The following is a 19,335-nucleotide window of genomic DNA, read 5'->3' as shown; positions in this document are numbered from 1 at the left end:
AAAATAAGTCTAATTCCCCATATAAAATAGTCTTTCAAATATTTTAAAAGAATCATATTTCCTATTAGTTTTGCCTTCCTCAGGTGAAACATGGTCAGCTCCTCCAAGTGAAGTTACCTTCAAAATTCTTTTTGCATCCCCTTATCATCCTGCCTAGGCTTGAGATTTTCAGTGACCAGTGTTGGGGTTTTGTACCAAAAATATAGAATTTACATTAATCCTACTTGATTTCATTTCATTAGCTATAATTCATTGTTTAAACTTATGAAGGTCTTTTGCAGCTCATAATTCCATCATCTAACATTTGCTTTGTATTCTCTTAAAGTTTCATAAGCACTCCATTTAATCCTTCATTGATGATATTGCTAAAAATATTATATCAAAAAGCATTTATTAAATGTCTACTATAGACACTGTGCTGAAGTCCTGTGCTAAAATAAAAAGAGAGGCAAAAGACAGTCCCTGCTATCAATGAGCTAGTAGTCTAACAGGGAAACAACATGCAAACAAGATATATATAGAATAAATTTGAGATGATCTCAGAGGGAAGGCACTAACATTAAGGATATACTGGAAAAGACTTCCTGTAGAAAGTAGAACTTTAGCTGAGATTTGAAAGAAGTCAGAAGCCAGAAGCCAAGAGGTTGAGATGAGAATGGAGAGAGCCAAGCCATGAGGGACAGTCCTAGGTCAGGAGATGGGCATGTCCTCTAGCAAAAAAAAAAAAGAGTTTTTTGTTATTAAACCAATCTCTGTCCCCTAAAACTCCTTATTCTCATTTCATATTTAAGTAAAACAAGTTAGTATTAATTTTGTAAGATATTTTGTAATGCATTATTAATATTTAATCTACAGGAATGGTTTTTACCACAATATCTAACAAAACCTTTCAACTGTTCAGTTTAGAATCTTGATATTCCCTTATGCCAATAAATACACTATAATAGTTATTCCTCTGGGGATAGAAAGAATCTCTTCCCCTTCCCTGATTGTAGAAAATGAGAAAAAGGGACTGTTGTGAAGTGTCTATACTTTTTTCAGAGCATCTACATTGATCCAGTGCCCCAAAGGAATCAGAGGACTTAGATTTAAATCCCAGTTCTACTTTTTTACTATCTGTTTAACTTTGGGGCAAGTTATTTCACCCTTTTGGGCCTCAATTTCCTCATCTGTAAAATGAAGGAGCTGGTCTAAATGGCCTCAAACGGCACCATTCCAGCTCTAAAGTCATGATCTTATAATCTTTGAGATGCTGCCAGAAAGAAGATCAAATGTTGCAGGATTTATTTTGGATAAGATTAGAATGCCTACAGATGTGGATACAGATGTTGTTATGATGTCAATAGGAATGCAGTTGTAGAAAAGAGCTTATCCATGGAGGTTTTTAATTATGTTCAGTTGAGACTAGAATATACATGCATTCCTTAAATTGGAATTTGTAAAGAATGCAAGTGTCAGTGGAAATAGTATTTACAGATAACTAAGAATAAAGGAATAAATATCAATTCTTTATTTTTTAATGCTCAAAATTTTATTTTATTTTTCCAATTACATGCTACAGTAGTCGTTCAGCTTTTATCCATTTGCAAATTTATGAGTTACACAATTTTCTATCACCCGCCCTTCTTTTCCCCTTCCCCATGGTGGCAAACAGTCTGGTAAAAGTTATACATATACTTTTGTGTCTATATATTAGTCATTTTGTGTAAGAAGAATTAGAACTAAGGGGAAGGAAAGAAAACCATGAGATAGGAAGGAAAAACATAAAAGAAGTTTTTAAAAAGTGAACATAGTATGCACTTCAGATTCCATGGTTTTTTCCTTCTGGATGTGGATGTCATTGTCTATAGCAGATCTCTCAGGATTGTCCTTGATCTTTGAACTGATGAGAGGAGCTACAGCCATCTTAGCTGATCATCTCACAACATTGTTCTTAATGTTTATAAGGTTCTCTTTGTTCTGCTCCCTTCACTCAGCATCAGTCCATGTAATTCTTTCCATGCTTCCCTATGCTGCTTCTCCTCATGATTTCTTATAGAATAATATTATTCCATAATACACACACACACACACACACACACACACACACACACACACACACACACACACCCCATGGCTGGTTTAGCCATTCCCCAATTGAAGGACATTCCTTCAATTTCCAATTCTTTGCCCCTAGAAAAAGAGCTGCTTTAAATATTTTTGAATTTCCCCATATTTTTATAATTTCTTTTGGATATAGGCCCATAGTATGGTAGTACTGGGTCAAAGGATATGATCAGTTTTATTACCTTTTGGGCATAGTTCCAGATTGCTCTCCAAAATGACTGGATCAATTCACACCTCCACCAACAGTGCATTAATGTCCCAATTTCCCCACATCTCTCTAACATTGATCATTTCCCTTTTTTTCTCATCTTAGTCAATCTGATAGGTTTGAGGTGGGACTCCATAGTTGTTTTAATATAGCTTTAATTTCTTCATTTGAAAACTGCCTGTTCATATCCTTTGACTATTTATCAATTATGGAATGACTTGTAATCTTATAAATTTGATTCTGTTCTCTATATATTTTAGAAATGAATCCTTTATTAGAACCCCTGGCTATGAAATTGTTTCCCAGCTTTCTGTTTTCCTTCTAATCTTGGCAGCATTGGTTTTATTAGTGCAAGAACCTTTTTAATTTAATATAGTCAAAAATCATCCATTTTGCATTTTATAATGTCCTATTTCCTGTTTGTCATATATTTCTCCCCTCTCCATATATCTGACAGAACATTTCTTGATGTATTAATTGATCCATGGTATCTCCCTTTTTGTCTCAATTCTATACCCATTTTTTACCTTATATTGGTGTATAGGATATGAGATATGGGTCTATGCCTAGTTTTGCCCTACTATTTTCCAGTTTTCTAATTGTTTTGTCGAATAGTGAGTTCTTATCCCAGAAGCTAACATCTTTGAGTTTTTCAAACAGTAGATTACTAGTAGATTACTAGAGTTATTTACTACTGCTTGTTTATACCTTTCCTGATCCACTGATCTATTACTCTATTTCTTAACCAATATCAGGCAGTTTTGATGACTGCTGCTTTATAGTATTTTTGGAGATATAGTACAGCTAGGTTGCCTTTTGTTGCATTTCATTAGTTCCTTTGATATTCTTGACTTTTTGTTGCTCCAGAAGAATCTTATAATTATTTTTTGTCTAGTTCTGTAAAATAGTTTTTTGGTAGTTTGATTGGTATGGATGGCACTGAATAAATAATTTGTGTAGAATTGTCATTTTTATTAGCTCAGCCTAACCATGAGCAATTAATTGATGTTTTTCCAATTGTCTAGATCTGACATTGTGTAAAAAATAATTTTGTGATTGTGTTCAGATAGTTTCTGGGTTTGTCTTAGGAGGTAGATTCCTAAGTATTTTATGTTGTCTGCAGTTACTTTAATGGAATTTCTCTTTCTATCTCTTGCCCTTAGGCTTTGTTGTTCATATATATAGAAACGCTGATGATTTATGTGATAAATATCAATTCTTTAGTTCACTCCTATTTGTTGCTATTTGAATATAACATTCATTATGTCTATCAACTATTCTGGGCACTAAGAGAGAATTCAAAGCAACAGAATAGAATCCTTATTGTTAAGGAGCCTATAATCTAATTGTCACATATTCAGTTTTAATTCTTAGGGGAAAAAATCTTCACTCTTCTGGTTTTCTCCCTCTATAATTACTAGAATAGTTAAAAGAAGTAAATAGTTGTTTACTGGTTCTATAATCAGTTGTTTTTTCTTCATATTGCTGCTATTCAAGTGATTCTCATATAATATAGACTAACTTTTAATGTAAAGATCAAGTTCTTTTTCCAAGTTTTTAAGATATAGATGAATAGGATCTGGGCACTTTCGCTCCCCGCCCCCCCCCCCCATCATATATCTCTAGAACTGATCTTTTGTATTGGTGTTCTTTTTTTTCTTTCAAGATCTGAACCAGTCTGAGACTTCAAAGGCAATGCTCTCATTTTGCCCCACAAAGATGAGTAGCAGGCAACATGATTTATTAATACTTCACACTATTAATAAGTCATGTTACCTGCCACTCATCTTTGTGGTTCACCCCAAATGTAATTATGAAATCACAGAATAAATATTTCCCAATGTGAAGAATATTTCAGTTTTAACTCAACCTTCTTTTAAGCATGACTTAATTTCATGTACTGTTGTAATTTTTTTAGAAAGATTTTATTTATTTTGTTTTACAATTTTCCCCCCATTCTTGCTTCCCTCCCCCTACCCCCCCCCCCAGAAAGCATTCTGTAAGTCTTTATATTGTTGGAAATTTTTTTTAGGTAAAAAATGGTATGATATAGAAAAAATAATTTATTCTTAGAATCAGGAAAGGCCTTCATTTGAATTCCAACACCTACTTTTTGTGTAAGCATGTGAAAATTATTCATCCTCCATGGATTTTAACAACTACTACTACTACTACTACTACTACTACTACTACTACTACTACTACCACCACTGCCACTACCACCACCACTACCACTACCACTACTACTACCACTACCACTACCACTACCACTACCACTACCACTACCACTACCACTACTACTACTACTACTACTACTACTACTACTACCAATACTACCACTACTACTACTACTACTAACTAGTAGTTGTATTATACTTTAAAGTTTTATAAAACATTTTAAATACATATATAAAAATCTCCTTGATCCTCAATAATCCTATGAGGTTAGTAGGTAAGTAGATGCTATTATTATTATAAATTCATTTTGTGGATAAAAAAACTAAAAACGGTGAAAGGTTAAGTAAAATTCGAATAATATGGTGAGGATTAAATAAGATAATATATGAAACCACTTTGTGAATGAGAGCATTAAGGAAATATTGTTGTAATCATTATTATTTTTGTTAGTAATTTTCTGGTTGTTGAGCTATTAGAACCCAAGTCAGTCCATATATCAGGATAATTTGATTTAAATGTAACAGGGCCTTTAAATATTATTTAGTCCAACTCTTATGTTGTAGATGACAAAATATAGAAATAGAAATATTAAGTGGTTTACAGTCAATCCCACATATTAATTGGGTAACATGTAACACTAAACAAGATACTTACAGTCTCTCTGGCCTTCAATTTCCTTATCTGTATGTGATAGCCCCTAAAGGTTCCTTCCAGCTGCACATCTATGATCCTGAAAAGACTTAGGTTTCTCTACTGGAACAAAAAGAAGTGGAACTTTATGGCTCCAGTTACATGAAAGATAGCTTCAGTCTTGTGGACATTTTATATATGCTATGTTAGAGGTGGCAGCTTGGTGGACAGTATATAGAGTCTTGGACATGGAATCAGCAAGACTCATCTTGATGAGTTCAAATCATCCTCAGACATATTAGTTGTATGACCCTGCACAAGTCATTTAACCTTGTTTACCTCAGTTCCTATTCTTTGCGAAGAAAGCTCCAAATGGGTCATAGACAAAACAATGGGTCATTGGACAAAACTGAACAGCAACAACAACAACAAAAACATTAGTAACTCACACACCTGATTATGTTATTATCAGATATCTAGTACATTCTTAGAGCATACTTTCTGTTTGAGGAGAACTTTAAATAACAGAAGCAATGCCCTGTGTCTTGTCTATTTTCTTACTCTCAGTCTATATCTCCTCTTAGAGTCAGTATTATACATGGGACAAGTAATTTGTTGGAATTCATAATCTGAGTTTTTTAAGTTCATTTTTCTTTTCTTTTTTAACTTCCCAGACACTATTTGGGAACTAGTAGCTTAACTCCTGTGATTGTCTCTACACAAACCAGGTTTACTGAATTTACCAAATGATTGGCTCATTCAAATAATTAAACAATCCATGTATATTTACAACCTTAAATGATCATGGGGAAAGGGAATATTAAATTAAAACATTGACATCTAAAACTGAAGGAAAAGAGATTAGGTGTTATTATTAGACCCACACAGGGATCTTTTCTTATCCAAACTTTGTATCTCTTCTGAATAGGGTGAGGACAGAGCAAGTATATTAATTCTTTGTGTAATGAAGGAATGGAAAGTCATTTGATTTCCTAGCATATTAGAAAGATCAGACATAAAATAGCTCACTTTGGTAATTTATCAAGCAGATAAATAAAGTATTTTTTCTCTCTCCCATTGGAATAATTATGCTTTTTAAAACAGAGGAATATGTATCTACTACCAGTTAAATATTTTTTTAAAACAATAATTAGGTTGCTTTTGTTTTTATTTTTAACTAAGGACTATTAGAATTGCTAGAAAAAAGGTCATCTTCTATGTGTTTCAAAAAAAAAAAATAGAATACCCAGATCTCAAATACTAGAAGGAAATATAATTATAGTTCTTGTTGCCACTGGCTTCCTAGTTTACTCAGTTGCTATTTAAAAAATAAACCGGGAAATAATTTATAGGCTATTATACTGTTGTCAAAAAATTGAAAAGTAACAAAATATGGATAATTCATACTTGTTTGATGGCCTTAGGTTGTAAATTGTAGATCCAGGAAAAATTCCTTTTAAAGTCTTACAGTTTTCCACTATCTGTTGGGGAATTCTGTTTTAACAGAGAAGATACACTGAACCAGATCATGCCATAATGATGGTTGGCCATGAAAGAATGAGATCAAATTTGGGAACAAAGATTCTTGTCATCATTGAGCAGATTTCCTCTTACTAGTTTGCTTTGGTTAATATTGTGGTTTAGATTTAGAGCTAGAAGAGACCAAGATGATCCAATTACCCCTCAAAGTTGGGGAAACTGAGGCCAGAAAGACTATTACTTACTATTTCCCTTACTATTATTAATAATAATAATATTAATAGATAGAATCATTTGAATATCTTCTAAATCCAAATCTTTTCATTAAACCACATGACCTCATCTCAAGGCAGCTTTATTTTATAGTCATTTATGTCCAATTATTAGTCTTCTTGTCTTAGTCTTTAATTCAGCACATCAAAGTACATGAGTGTCAGTAATTAAGCAAGTTGAAAGATTGCTTGGTGCATATGTTTTCTCTTTATAATTTTGTTCTTACAGTAGAATCAGACTAATTTTACAAAATCACTGAGAGACCCACTATAGTTTTCATACTGAGTTTGAGAACAATGGAAATGAAGGATGATTTTTTAAAAAAGGTACTGATTAAATATATTTGGATAAGTGTAATTAATACTTTTTTTACTAAGATGTCATTAAGAAATTTTCTGCAGACATGTTCTGAAAAACATTCTTAGTCTTAGACTAATAGTCTCTTCTAATAAATTGGGCCAACAAAGAAAAAGAAAACTCCTTTGCTTCATATCAACAAGGTAGAAGTATTAGCTACTGAGGGAAATGATGATTGTTCTTATCTTCAGAGCTTTACCTTTTCTAATGTATAGATAGATAATAAATGTCCAGGAATCATCATTATACAAATTACAATGTGAGATATGCTTAATACACACTAAAGGCTATAGAAACAGAAAAGAAAGAAATTACTTTGAGCTAGATGCAGAGCAAGGAAGTCCAGAGAGGATAAAAGATTTAATGCAAGATCAATAGAAAGAATCAAAGGAAGGAATGAACCCTAGATCCTTTAGGAATTTATAACTAACATTTACTCCTTATTGTAAAGGAAACTGAGGTTCAGAAAGGTTAAGTGACTTGTCCAGGGTGCTGCTTAAGATAACAGGTATCATGTGTTAGCTCTTGAATGAAAGGTAATAGTTTGACAGATGGACATAATAAGGAAAATCTTTCTTTGCTGAGACAACATGAGTACAGAGATAGAAAAGCTCAAGGCAAGACTGAGAGTGGGGTTGGTTTTGTGAAGACTTTGACCTTCAGATTAGCCTGAAAAGATAATCTGTGGTTAGAATCTTGGAGACATGAATATAATTTGAATGTTATTGGATAGTCAGTGCAGAGATGGGAAGCCTTTGAAGAGTTTTGAGGAATAGTATGACATGACCCAGTGTTTTAAGGTGAATACTTTGGCTGTTTTATGTAGGATTATGAGCAAGATCAGAAAGGGGAAACACTAAGAAAGCTAGAGACTAATTAACAAGTTATTCTTAAGAAAAAACAAAGCTAAGAACAACAATATTGATGATGGGAATGGGAAGAAGAAAGTGAACATAAGAGACAGGGTAGAAAAACACTATGGTGAAATAGAGCACAGATTAAGAGTCAGGAGACCTATGTCCTGTTCCAGGTTCTACAACTTAATGGTTCTGGGGCCTTGAAAACTGAAAGGAAAAAAAAAATTTAATCTTCATTTTAATCATCTGTAAATTAAAAATTTTGAAGTGTGTTGGATTAGGTGATTTCTCAGATATGATCCACCTCTAAAATTCTGTGATATTGTTTGTTCCTTATGATGGAGAAACTTGTAAGACTCATTGAATAATTAAGCAAGGAGTAAAACATACTTTGAAGGTTTCACCCTGGATGATTTTGAGGGTTGGAGGTGACTTTAAAGAGAAAGAGATTGACTCCAGATAAAAACAAATATTTTTGTGTTTTATAGTCCCAGCAATGGTAGGTAATCAAGAAGTTACTGGATAATTCAACCTATTTGCTGAAAAATCTTATGAAAAGTCATTAATGGAAAGTGTTGAAATAAAACAGGGAGAGAAGCCACATTGTAGCACAGAGCATTTTCTAGTTACATTTTTATTTAGAATAACTGAGAGAATCTAGGAGGAATTTAATCTTTGTATCTCAATTATTTTTGAAGTTTAATGCTTGAAAAATCCTAACTCATAAATCCAATCAAAGAACATTGCCTTGTAAATGTCTCATGAAGCAGAAGAATCACAGGGACATTTGAAATGTGAAATGCCTTTAGTCTCATTGGGCTTTCTATTTATCCTTTACCTTGACCCACTTGTTATTTTGTCTCAGTCCCCTCTTGAGTTTTAAAACTGCCAATTAGGCCAAACATTGACGACCACGGTGGTTTTGAGATCAAATGTCTGTGGGGGATTATGTCAAAACTATCAAAAAAAGCCATTTAACTTGTGGCTTAAACTGGATCTTTCCTTGGGTCTCAAAAGACAAATGGTAAGTGTGTCAGCTTATTACTTAGCCAGATGTGATCCATCTGGCTTTTGGCCTGAATCCAACTCATTTGGGTTGGGTTGATTTTCAGTGTTACCAAAACCATGGAGAAGGTGATGTGATCATAATCTCTGCCAGCAAAGGGGACAGAGAAGTGAAAGATTTGGATAGGACCCAGGAGGAAACCTGTGATAACTCCATTAATCATTGATGAAAACTTACTTAGGTCAAAAGCACATTCCAGAGGTGTACAGTAAGGACATGACTGTATTTTTTAGTCTGTCTTTATAGAGATGGAAAAGAAAAAGAGTAAGGATATTTGGTGGATCTTTTTTTTTAAGATGGCAAGTGCTTTTCAATTGTGTTCATTACACAGAGATCTTTTGGAAAGCAGTGCTTTATGAAATCAAAAGAGGTAATATTTGTAAAGTACTTACCATAGGGCTTTGTACATAGTAGACACTATGCAAATGCTGGCTACCATTATTGCTATTATTAAAATGATTTTTTTCTCATATGATGTTCATTGTCTAACCCACTGCTATTCTTAATTTTTCTTTCTATTCAGCAATGAGAATAGGCTAGCCTGAAGAAATTCCTGGTACCTGCCTGCCTAAACTCAGTAATCTCACTTCCTAAGCTGACAAGGGTCCTTACAGGTCTCAATGGTTGTGGGTGCCCATCTGTACCAGACATTGTCCTACCTACCTAATCTGCTGTATATTACTCAACTTCTTCCTTGGGCTTAACAAAAGTCCTAAATTGTGTGTGTGTGTTTTCTTGTCTTTCTAGGTATAACAACAATCTTAAGATAAAAAATAAAATAAAATTAAGTGATATGTGGACAGCAAGTTGTGTGGATGAAGTGGGTGAAGGTAATACCAATACAATGAAGTCATTTGTTTTAGGATGGCCTATTGTCAACTTCGTTGCCACTTTCAGGTAGGAACTAAAAAGTGATCATAATTGTATTATTTCTATTCATTTTCTTTTAGGAATTTAATTACTACTCAGCAATAGTATTCACAAAGTATTCATAGATCAAAGAAATAATGCTTGTTCTATTTGACTTCAGAAGATAAAATTAGAGAAGATTTTGTTGGGTGACAATTTTTAGAATAGTCCCAAAGGGAGTTGCCTTTAGAGATAGTCCCATACTCAGTTGTTCATAGGCTCAAGGATTGAAAATTAGGTGGTACCTCAGAGGCTGTTTAATCCATTCTCATTTTACAGTTGAGGAAATGAGACCCATTGAAGTTAAGTGATTTGTTCATATAGGCAGCAAGCAGCAGAAGTAGGATTTGAATCCAGGTCCATTCAGTACAGTTAGTAATGCTCTTTAGTGTACCCTGTTATTCAATTCTCTTTATCAGGAATAGTACTTTTTGCCCATGGTAAGTACTAGAGATGTAACCACTTATCTAAGCTATTATAGATAAGGTTTATGTCTCAGCAAAGGATTTGGCTAGGACCTGTAAGATCTCTTCTTTTCATAGTCCACAATTTTGAGAAGTTTTCCCCTATTGGTCCCCAAATGATCACCCCAGGTAGAAAGCAAGTAGGATACCTAAATGGGCATCTGAGGAAAATGAATCTTCTGATACTAGGGTAGGGAACCATATGTAGATAGAGAAGAGGGAAGGATGAATAGTTACTCAAAAAGAAAGAGAGGAATTTATGAGAGTGAAAGTTCCATCACTAGAAATCAGTACACAGAAGTCCAATAATTCCATTAGGGATGTATAGAAGAGATTCCTGCATTTGGTAGAATATTCTGTTATAGAACCTAGAATTCTTTCACATTTTATAGGAAAGAGTAAAATATAAGCAAATAAATGGTACCCAATTTGATCTCCATGGAAAATTTAAATGACTCTCAATTAAAGTTTCAGTCTGAGTTCACACCAATTAAACTCTTTGAGATTTCTAAACACACTGATAATGGTATATGAGTTTTCCCTATAATTTTTTCATTAATGTGTTTGAAGGACTGACAAAATAGCTCTCCTCAGGAAATATTGCTATGTATAGGTTTCTACAAGGGTGGATTTTACCTTTGTTGAGGTCGTGAATAATGTCAGTCACACAGAAGGATTTAATAGAGAGGTACTTGGTGGGAATGAGTAAGCTGGAACATATTACAGTGGAATTACAGAAAAAATATAAACAGTATAAAAGAGATTTGAGACCCAAAAAGGAGGATGAATATTAGTAATGAAGTGAGTGAGGTTAACCAATGGGAATTCTACATGCTGCCTATGATGACAAGCTACCTAGAGGAAAGTCCCAAATTATATTTTGTTCTTCAGTACAGAATGTATATGAGGACAAGCAGTAGATGAGATGTGCTCTGTACCTGTGAATAGAATGCCCTAATTCATGAAGTCGTAGAATCATTAAAGCATATTAATAATAAGATGGACAGTTAGGCAGTACTCTAGACAGAGTGCAAGCTCTGGATTCTGAACTCAATTTCATGAATTCAAAACTGCCCTCTGACACTTATTAGCAAGTCATTTTACTGTATATGTTCCTCAAGAACTCCAAATTTTTGCCAAGAAAACCCTAAATGAGGTCACAAAGAATCAGGCACAATGAGAACACCTGAACAGTAATAATGGTCAAATGATAGTAATCATTATGAAATAATGCCCAAATAGTACTATAAAGGCATGCCTAAATTTCTTAAAGCAAAAAACATGTTGTTAAAATTATAAAACAAAAAAAAAAACAAAAAAAAATTATAAAAGCCTGCCATTCCATCTATATCACAGAATAGCACCAGGATAGCTAAACCACATGGTCTGATTTGTTTTCTACAACTTGTGTCATGGAAAGCTAGAATTGTGACTATTATGTAGAGGAGTAGAGAATTATGCCTCAGGACTTAGTCATAAGTTGCTGTAGAGCTAGATATAAATTACATTGTTATCATCCCTGACCTAGTGATCATCCTGTCTCTTTGAATACTTTCATTGATGGGGAACTGACTATTTCACAAGGTACTCCATTTATATTATTAGACAGTATTAATTTATTAAGAAACTCTTCTATATATTCAACTATAAGCTTCCTTCCTTTAACTCCTAATGGCTAGAACTAGTTTGTTGAGGCTACATTAAATACAAGAGGTCCTGGTTAACTGAGTCTTCCCAGCAAAAATTAGTACACATTCAATCCTTCCCCATTTACATTATCTCTTCTTTATCCATCAATGTCCAGTAGCTGATAGTGATAGGCTCCTAAGAGAATGATTTGAATATCAAAGGGAGGCCTTGGGGAAATTTGATGAAAGAATGGAATATTTGCAACAATTACTTAATTTATGCTTGTAATGAAAAAGTCAAATGTAAAATTAAGGATGCTCCTTAGACTTTCCTAAATTTTGTTGGAAAAATTATGCTCCTCAAAAATCACTATTTGATTCATTCTGATTATTAGTAAAAAGGCACAATTATAACCCACATTTTGTTTAATTAAAAAAAACACTTTTATTTTTATAATTTTTGGTTTCATTTTTCAAGATAAAGTCCCAGTAAAACCTTCCCCCCCCCCCCCCAGTATTCAGTCCCCTTTGTTAAGTAAATTCACTTTTAGGGAACTCTTCTGATACTAATCACACTCAGACAAGGGCAATCTGTATATTGGGAAGTATATTTCCTACAGTCAGGAGGCCAGGAGACAGAATCCAGCCTTGATATTTCTAGCTGTGTGATCTTGGAAAAGTCATTTAAATGTGATTGCCTCGCATCTAGGGTCATCTCCAGTCATCCCGATTCATATCTAGTCACTGGACCCAGATGGCTCTAGAGGAGAAAGTGAGACTGGTGATTTAGCCTGCACCCCTTCACTCAAATCAATTCATGTTCTTGTCATGGCATCACCTCCCTGATGTCATAGTCTTCTTTGAGAACTAAGGATAAATATTACTTGGTGTTTTATAAATATCTCTTCACAGTCAGAATTTAGATCTTGAAAAATTATCATTTTTTTAAAGGGTTTGTCTGTCAATTAGTTTACCTCCCCTCTGACAGCATTCCCCTTGACCTTTTACTGCTCCTTTAACTGCCGCTTTGACCCTGCCTGCCCAAATGTATACCAGACTACCAAAGAGTACTCAATATGCCTTCTCAAAACTGTGTAGAATCTGCTGAAAGTTGAGGGTGTTCTAACAGAAATTCCAACTAGTACATCAATAAATGAGTTAAAACAATGAAATCAACTATTTTTCAAAGTTAATTTGAGAAAAAAAATGTACGTTATTTTTTTATGATGAAAGTAATGGGGGGGGAATTAGCTGCATAAATATATGATCCTTTAATAATTCTTTGTAATTATTTATTTTCACTAGGGAGAAAAGGGATGAGAAAGTCTATTTTTTTATAGTGTTGGCAGGACAATTAAATCTGGACTGGACTTTTTTTCATAGTGAAGAAAGGGAGCATTGACACAAATGGTGGAAAGTTATTGATAATTTCCTAGCTGGGGCTTCTGGGAAATTCTGTCATCCATTTCATGGGTATGGGCTTACACAGGTCTTGGTCTTGATCCAATAGGTCAAATTATTTATTGACTAGGTGTCAGGGAATATAAATGAATGGAAAAAAAACTTTTTAATTGGATAAAAAGAATAACTTTTATTGGGATAAGTCTTCTTGAGATTTCTTTTCAAGTAATTTGTGAATCTGACTTATTTTTTTTTACTGAGGCCTTGTGTAATAAACATTAAGACTTGATCTAAAGGCTACTTTCATTCCATCATTTAAACCTAGGAAATCATCTGTTGAGTAAAAAAGTAGATATGGCAAAAGATTATAAGGAATTATGAAAGAGGAAATGTATATGTATGTATGATGGTAAAAAATGATATAGAACTTTACGACAGTTAATCTAGGGAGTTTATTTAGAAGAAAGCTTGCTAAGCAACACTGATACAAACAAATTGCAAATGTTTATTAAAAGTTTTTTCCTGGAAGAGAAAAAAATGAGAAGAGTTTCCAGTTCCTCTAAGTGATTTCTCTGTAAACATGAACAACTGATTGAAAGTGCTAATGAAATATTAGTATAACCATGAAAGGTTGAACATTTATCAGATTCTTTCATCTTCACTTATGTCCTCAATGTAGGGATGTCTAAGATAGCAATTACTAAGTGATAATAATTTAACTGCAAATGTGCACATTGAGAGGATTGTAAGAGTATATGGACTCAGTATTAAAGGTTCCAGGAAACAAATGCGTGAACTGGAGGGGGCTAATAAGTACAATGGTGTACTTAACATTAAACAACAAAAAAAGAGAACTGGCTTTTTTCCTCCAATTACTATTCAAGTTTTATATGCAAAGAGTTTCATTCAAATTTTAAATCTGTTAGTATATCAGAATCTCACTTTAATACCATTTACTTTGGAACAGAAGACAGTAAAAAAATAGGTCTGTCTTGAATGTTTTCCAAGAGACTCTAAATTATTCAAAATACCAGATTAGTGATTATCATATCTTAAACATACACACACACACACACACACACACACACACATACATATACATACAAATATATATATATATATATATAGGGTTTTAAAGGGTGTCCTAAAAGTCTTAGTTTATTTTTAAGCCTAAAACTTAAAGTCGTACTTAGACTTGAGGGACATACTATATAATGCAAAATTAGATTTATAGGCACTAAATTTTAATTCTTCCCATCTAGTCCAATCTTTTACCTCTTTTGGGAAAAATTGTTGGGTGATGTGGCCCAAAAGAGCTAAGAAATTGGACTCCCCTGCTCTAGAACAACTCAGTCAAGAAGCTTTAGCTCAGGATTATCATCCAATACTCTGTACATAAACACTTCAGGAGATTTCATTGATATGGTTGTTCTAACAATACAGATTATTCTTCAGGACTCTTATCCATAAAGATTTTCTATATGTCACTGAACATTTCTTGATTACAAATTCAATACCCAGGCTGTCCATGTTAATTCTCATTCTTGCCCCATGAATGACACACCTCCTTTTCTAGTCATATTTTTCATTTTTGATGTCTTTTTTGATACTTCCCATCCATGAATGGCTACTTTCCTGCAGATATCTTTCCATTGCTGTATGGGATATCTGTATGGGATATTTTGATTGTCCAAATTGGTATTGCCATATACCATCTCCAGGAAAATATTATTACTATCAGTGATAAAATCATGGTTATTCAAATATTTGATCAAATATACAAAACCTAGTATAGGAGGTTTTCATCTGACAATATCATCCATCAGAAGCCCCATAGTAGGAGTCTCTTTCTTGAACACTGGAATTAGTGACATTTTAGCTTATTTATATTCAATTGTATATCAGAATTTACTGTCTTGCAGTGTTTACCAGTAGTTTGGGGATTTTATATATACATATGTATACATATATACATATATATATATATATATATATATGAGAATTTTTTTATTGCATTTGACTTGTTTCCATTTTCTTTGATTGCAGCTCTCCAGAACAAAAGGACAAATGGTTATCTCTTCTACAGAGGTATTTTAACACTATCTTGTTTTTGATCTGAAACTTCATTTTCTTAACTGGTAATAATATAATAAATTTCCCCCCAAAGATTATTTTAAGCTAGTATCTTTTTCTTTGGTAGAAATGGTGGAATTATATCTACATTATATATTAGGAATAATAATGTAGCATTAATTTATGGTCTCATTTACATACATACATAAGCTTCCAAGGGAGAATGTTGACTTTTTAAGAGAGAAACAATTGGTAACATCATTTTGCGGCTTGCCACATTTTTATTATTATGAACCATTATTATTCTGAGGTGAAATTTAATGATTTCTCATTAAAAACCTAGCACGTGACTTTGTCCCATCCAAATCAAGTTAATTCATCATTATCCCTACTCAAAAGTAGCTTACAGTCTACCTTTTCCCCCTGCTTACTTTAAAATATTTGTTGTCATAGACATGTCTATTATCTGCAGAAAGTGATGACTAAGAATTGATCTGAACACAAACTTGGAAATTATGGCATTCCTTTTAACTTATTAATATTATTCTGAATCCAAGTAGTAATAGAGATTATCATAGAAATCTAGGATAGTGGAGAAAAGAAAACTATAAATCAGAGCTGATTCTCCAAGTTGTATTTCTTAAGCTTCAGGAATATAGGTTTCATTTGTTCATAACTGCACCTTCTCATGACAAAGATTGTCCATTTTTTTCTTAGGCCTGTGTTTATTTCTTCAGATTTACCATTTGCTCTTTTGCCTTATGATTGATTTGTCTTCTTAATAACATTTACATTTCTATAAATGTTAAAAATGTAATAGTTTAATTAGAAATATGCCATTACTCAAATCCATATGATTTATTGGTATGTATGTATTTATGTTTGCATTTAATTAGATATATTGACAAAGAAAAGGAGAAGGACCATCCAAAGAGCATTCCCCTTAAAGTCTTTGCAAAGGACATTGGGAATTGTGCTTACGTAAGTGTTTTTCTAAGTCAACAAATTTAATTTCAAGTCATAGGGTATGAAAGAACACAAAAAACATTGGGGGTTGGGAGAGAAAGGGAGAAGACATTCAGAAATTAATATGTGGGTAGAAATCTCTGTATGTAAAATGCAAATTCTGGGGAGTACTGTGTAGTGGGAAATCCATGATAATTGCCATCTTTGACATCTTTAGAGAGTCTATTTCAGAATATTCAAGGAAATACTTGTCATGTCTCTCTCCTCCTCTCTTCCTCCCTCTGGTCTAAATACTTCACTGGCCTCTTTCAGAAGCAGCTGCAGGGTCATGCTGCTGTCTTGACTAAAGAAAGTCATTTCCCCAAAGAGGTATTTCCTATTAATAATAAACAGTCTTCATTTTCTGAATTGTCATTTCTTAAATAGGGGACACCAGTCTGGAAAAGATCAGCCTTCTTTCTGTGGAGCTGAAAAATGGCAACCTTACCCCTTCAACCCTCACCCCCATCACCTTTATAAGAGAGCAATATCTTTTCAACCTCTTTCCTCTCCCTCCAAAAAAGATATTTTCCCCTTATATTGGTTAAACTGGAAGAGTTTTGAGTCTTCATTACTGTTTGTAACTCAGTGTCCTAGAATTGTGGGGGTAGTATCAAAGATGTTATCAGTGGTCAAAGATTAAAAAAAACCCTTCATTTTCTGAATTTTTAAAATTGACACCATGATCACTCATAGGCTACAGCAGCTGTAGATCACTGGGAACTGCTATTTTTATGTGAAAACAATGCGTAGTTCAAAATAGTTATGTTCTAGCCAAAAGCAAAAGTTTCGCAAATGTTTTGACCTATTCCTGAGTACCAGATGTCACTGCTTGAAAGAAATGCTTGATTTTTTTTTTATGGTATGAGAACTCAGTGATCTTCTATGGCATCTTCTTGTTTTCCTCCTTTGCTTTAGTTACTTTAGTCAAAAATTGGTTACTTTAAAGGATTTTGTGAAGATCCCTTGGTTCCTTCTTTAAACTAAAAAGTGTGTGTGTGGGGGGGGTGTTTGTGTGCACATGAGTGTGTGTAAATGTTTACAAATACTCACATCTTTAGTTTTTTACTACGGGAAAGATTGGTGGCAAGTAAAAGTCTGATATTCCTCACTGAAACAGCAAAGGCAGAGAAAGTGGAAATGCAGCCAAGATGGTAGAGTAAGGAAGGAACCCTCAGAGGATCTCCCAAATTCATCTTCAAACAACTAAAAAGTTACTTCAGAATTGATCTAAGATCAGGGCAGCAGCTGGTACCAATTTAGTAGCAAAGCTCCATCTCACTGTGGTGAGAAGATAGTATGAAGTCCAAGTGCAAGAGTAGCAGCCAGCCTCACCGCAGGGAACCTTCAGAAAGGCTCAAAACCTGAGGCCATTCACCAGCAAGACCCCACCCTATTGCGCACCAGCTGCCTCCTAGGCAAGTATGCATTCTGTGCACTACCTCAAAACCCCAGCCCCAGTCTCACAGATTCCACCCCTTCCATAAACCACTGCTAAATCTTGACCCTATTTCTGACCAGTAGTCAGAGGGATCCTGTTTCCATAGCAACCCAGCAGAAAGACACCATCCCCCACCCCCCACCCCCGCCCTTGGAGGAAGTTGCCCTCTCCCACACCCGGGAAAGGGCAACAGGGAGACATGACATCCTGGTTTAAGCTAGAAGGATAGTCTACCCTCCAGTGAAAGCATGAAGCTAAGTCCTGAAGTCCAGTGCAATCCAACAAGAAGACCCTGAGCCCCAGCAAAAGAAGCTTAGGAAAGTGCAAGACCAGAGCCCAGTTTTCACATAAAAACAAGTCACCAAGGCAGAAAAATGAGCAAAAAAAAAAAATATATGAGAATTTGACTATGGAAAATTATTATGGTGACAAAGAGGATCAAGGCATAAACTTAGAAGAGGACAATAGTGTCAAATGACCAAAAATAATTCCTGGAAGAGCTTTAAGAGAATTTTAAAAAGCATATTAGAAGGGTGGCTAGGTGGCACAGTAGATAGAGCGCCGGCCCTAGAGTCAGGAGTACCTGAGTTCAAATCCGCCCTCGGACACTTAATAATTACCTAGCTGTGTGGCCTTGGGCCAAGCTGCTTTTGGCAACCCCATTTGCCTTACAAAAAAAAAGCAAATTAGAGAAGTAGAAGAAAAATTGGGAAAAGAATGAGAGTAGTGCAAGAGAATCATAAAAAAGAATAGTATGAGAAAAGATATAAAAAATTTTTAAATGAAAATAACTCCTTAAAAAATATAATTGGTCAATGGAAAAGGAAGTACACAAAAGCTCACTAATTACTTAAATAATTACTTAAAGTTAATGACTATGAGACATTAATATATGATAAAACAAAATTAAAAAAGTAAAAGATGTGTAAAGAAAATATTTTTTAAATGTAGAAGAAATTTCTCTTTGGAAAAACAACTGATCTAGAAATTAGACCCCAGAGAGAAAATATAAGATATGTTAGGATACCTGAAAGATATGACTAAAAAAAAAAACCAAGAAACATCTTTCAAGAAATTCCTCTGATATAATGGAATTAGGGGACAAAATAGATATTGAAAGAATTCACTGATCCCCATTTGAAAGAGACCTTAAAATGAAAACTCTTAGGAACATCAAAGCCAAATTCAAGGAGAAAGTACTGCAAGTTGTCAAAAAAAAAATCATTCAAATATTGTGGAGTTACATGTCATGATTATACA

At 34.0% G+C, this 19,335-nt stretch overlaps 1 protein-coding gene across 1 annotated transcript in view; it reads left to right on the top strand.

The window, feature by feature from the left end:
* ARHGAP20 (Rho GTPase activating protein 20) overlaps positions 1-19,335 on the top strand; it is a 168,094-nt gene that overhangs the window by 85,749 nt on the left and 63,010 nt on the right. The window contains exons 4-6 of the mRNA XM_074216639.1: positions 9,902-10,051; positions 15,603-15,644; positions 16,526-16,610. Coding sequence (XP_074072740.1) covers positions 9,902-10,051; positions 15,603-15,644; positions 16,526-16,610 — 277 coding nt within the window. The remainder of the gene's footprint in view (positions 1-9,901; positions 10,052-15,602; positions 15,645-16,525; positions 16,611-19,335) is intronic.

The sequence above is a fragment of the Macrotis lagotis genome, chromosome 1, assembly GCF_037893015.1.
Source record: "Macrotis lagotis isolate mMagLag1 chromosome 1, bilby.v1.9.chrom.fasta, whole genome shotgun sequence".
NCBI lineage: Eukaryota > Metazoa > Chordata > Mammalia > Peramelemorphia > Peramelidae > Macrotis > Macrotis lagotis.
This window is presented reverse-complemented; position numbering and strand designations above follow the sequence as displayed.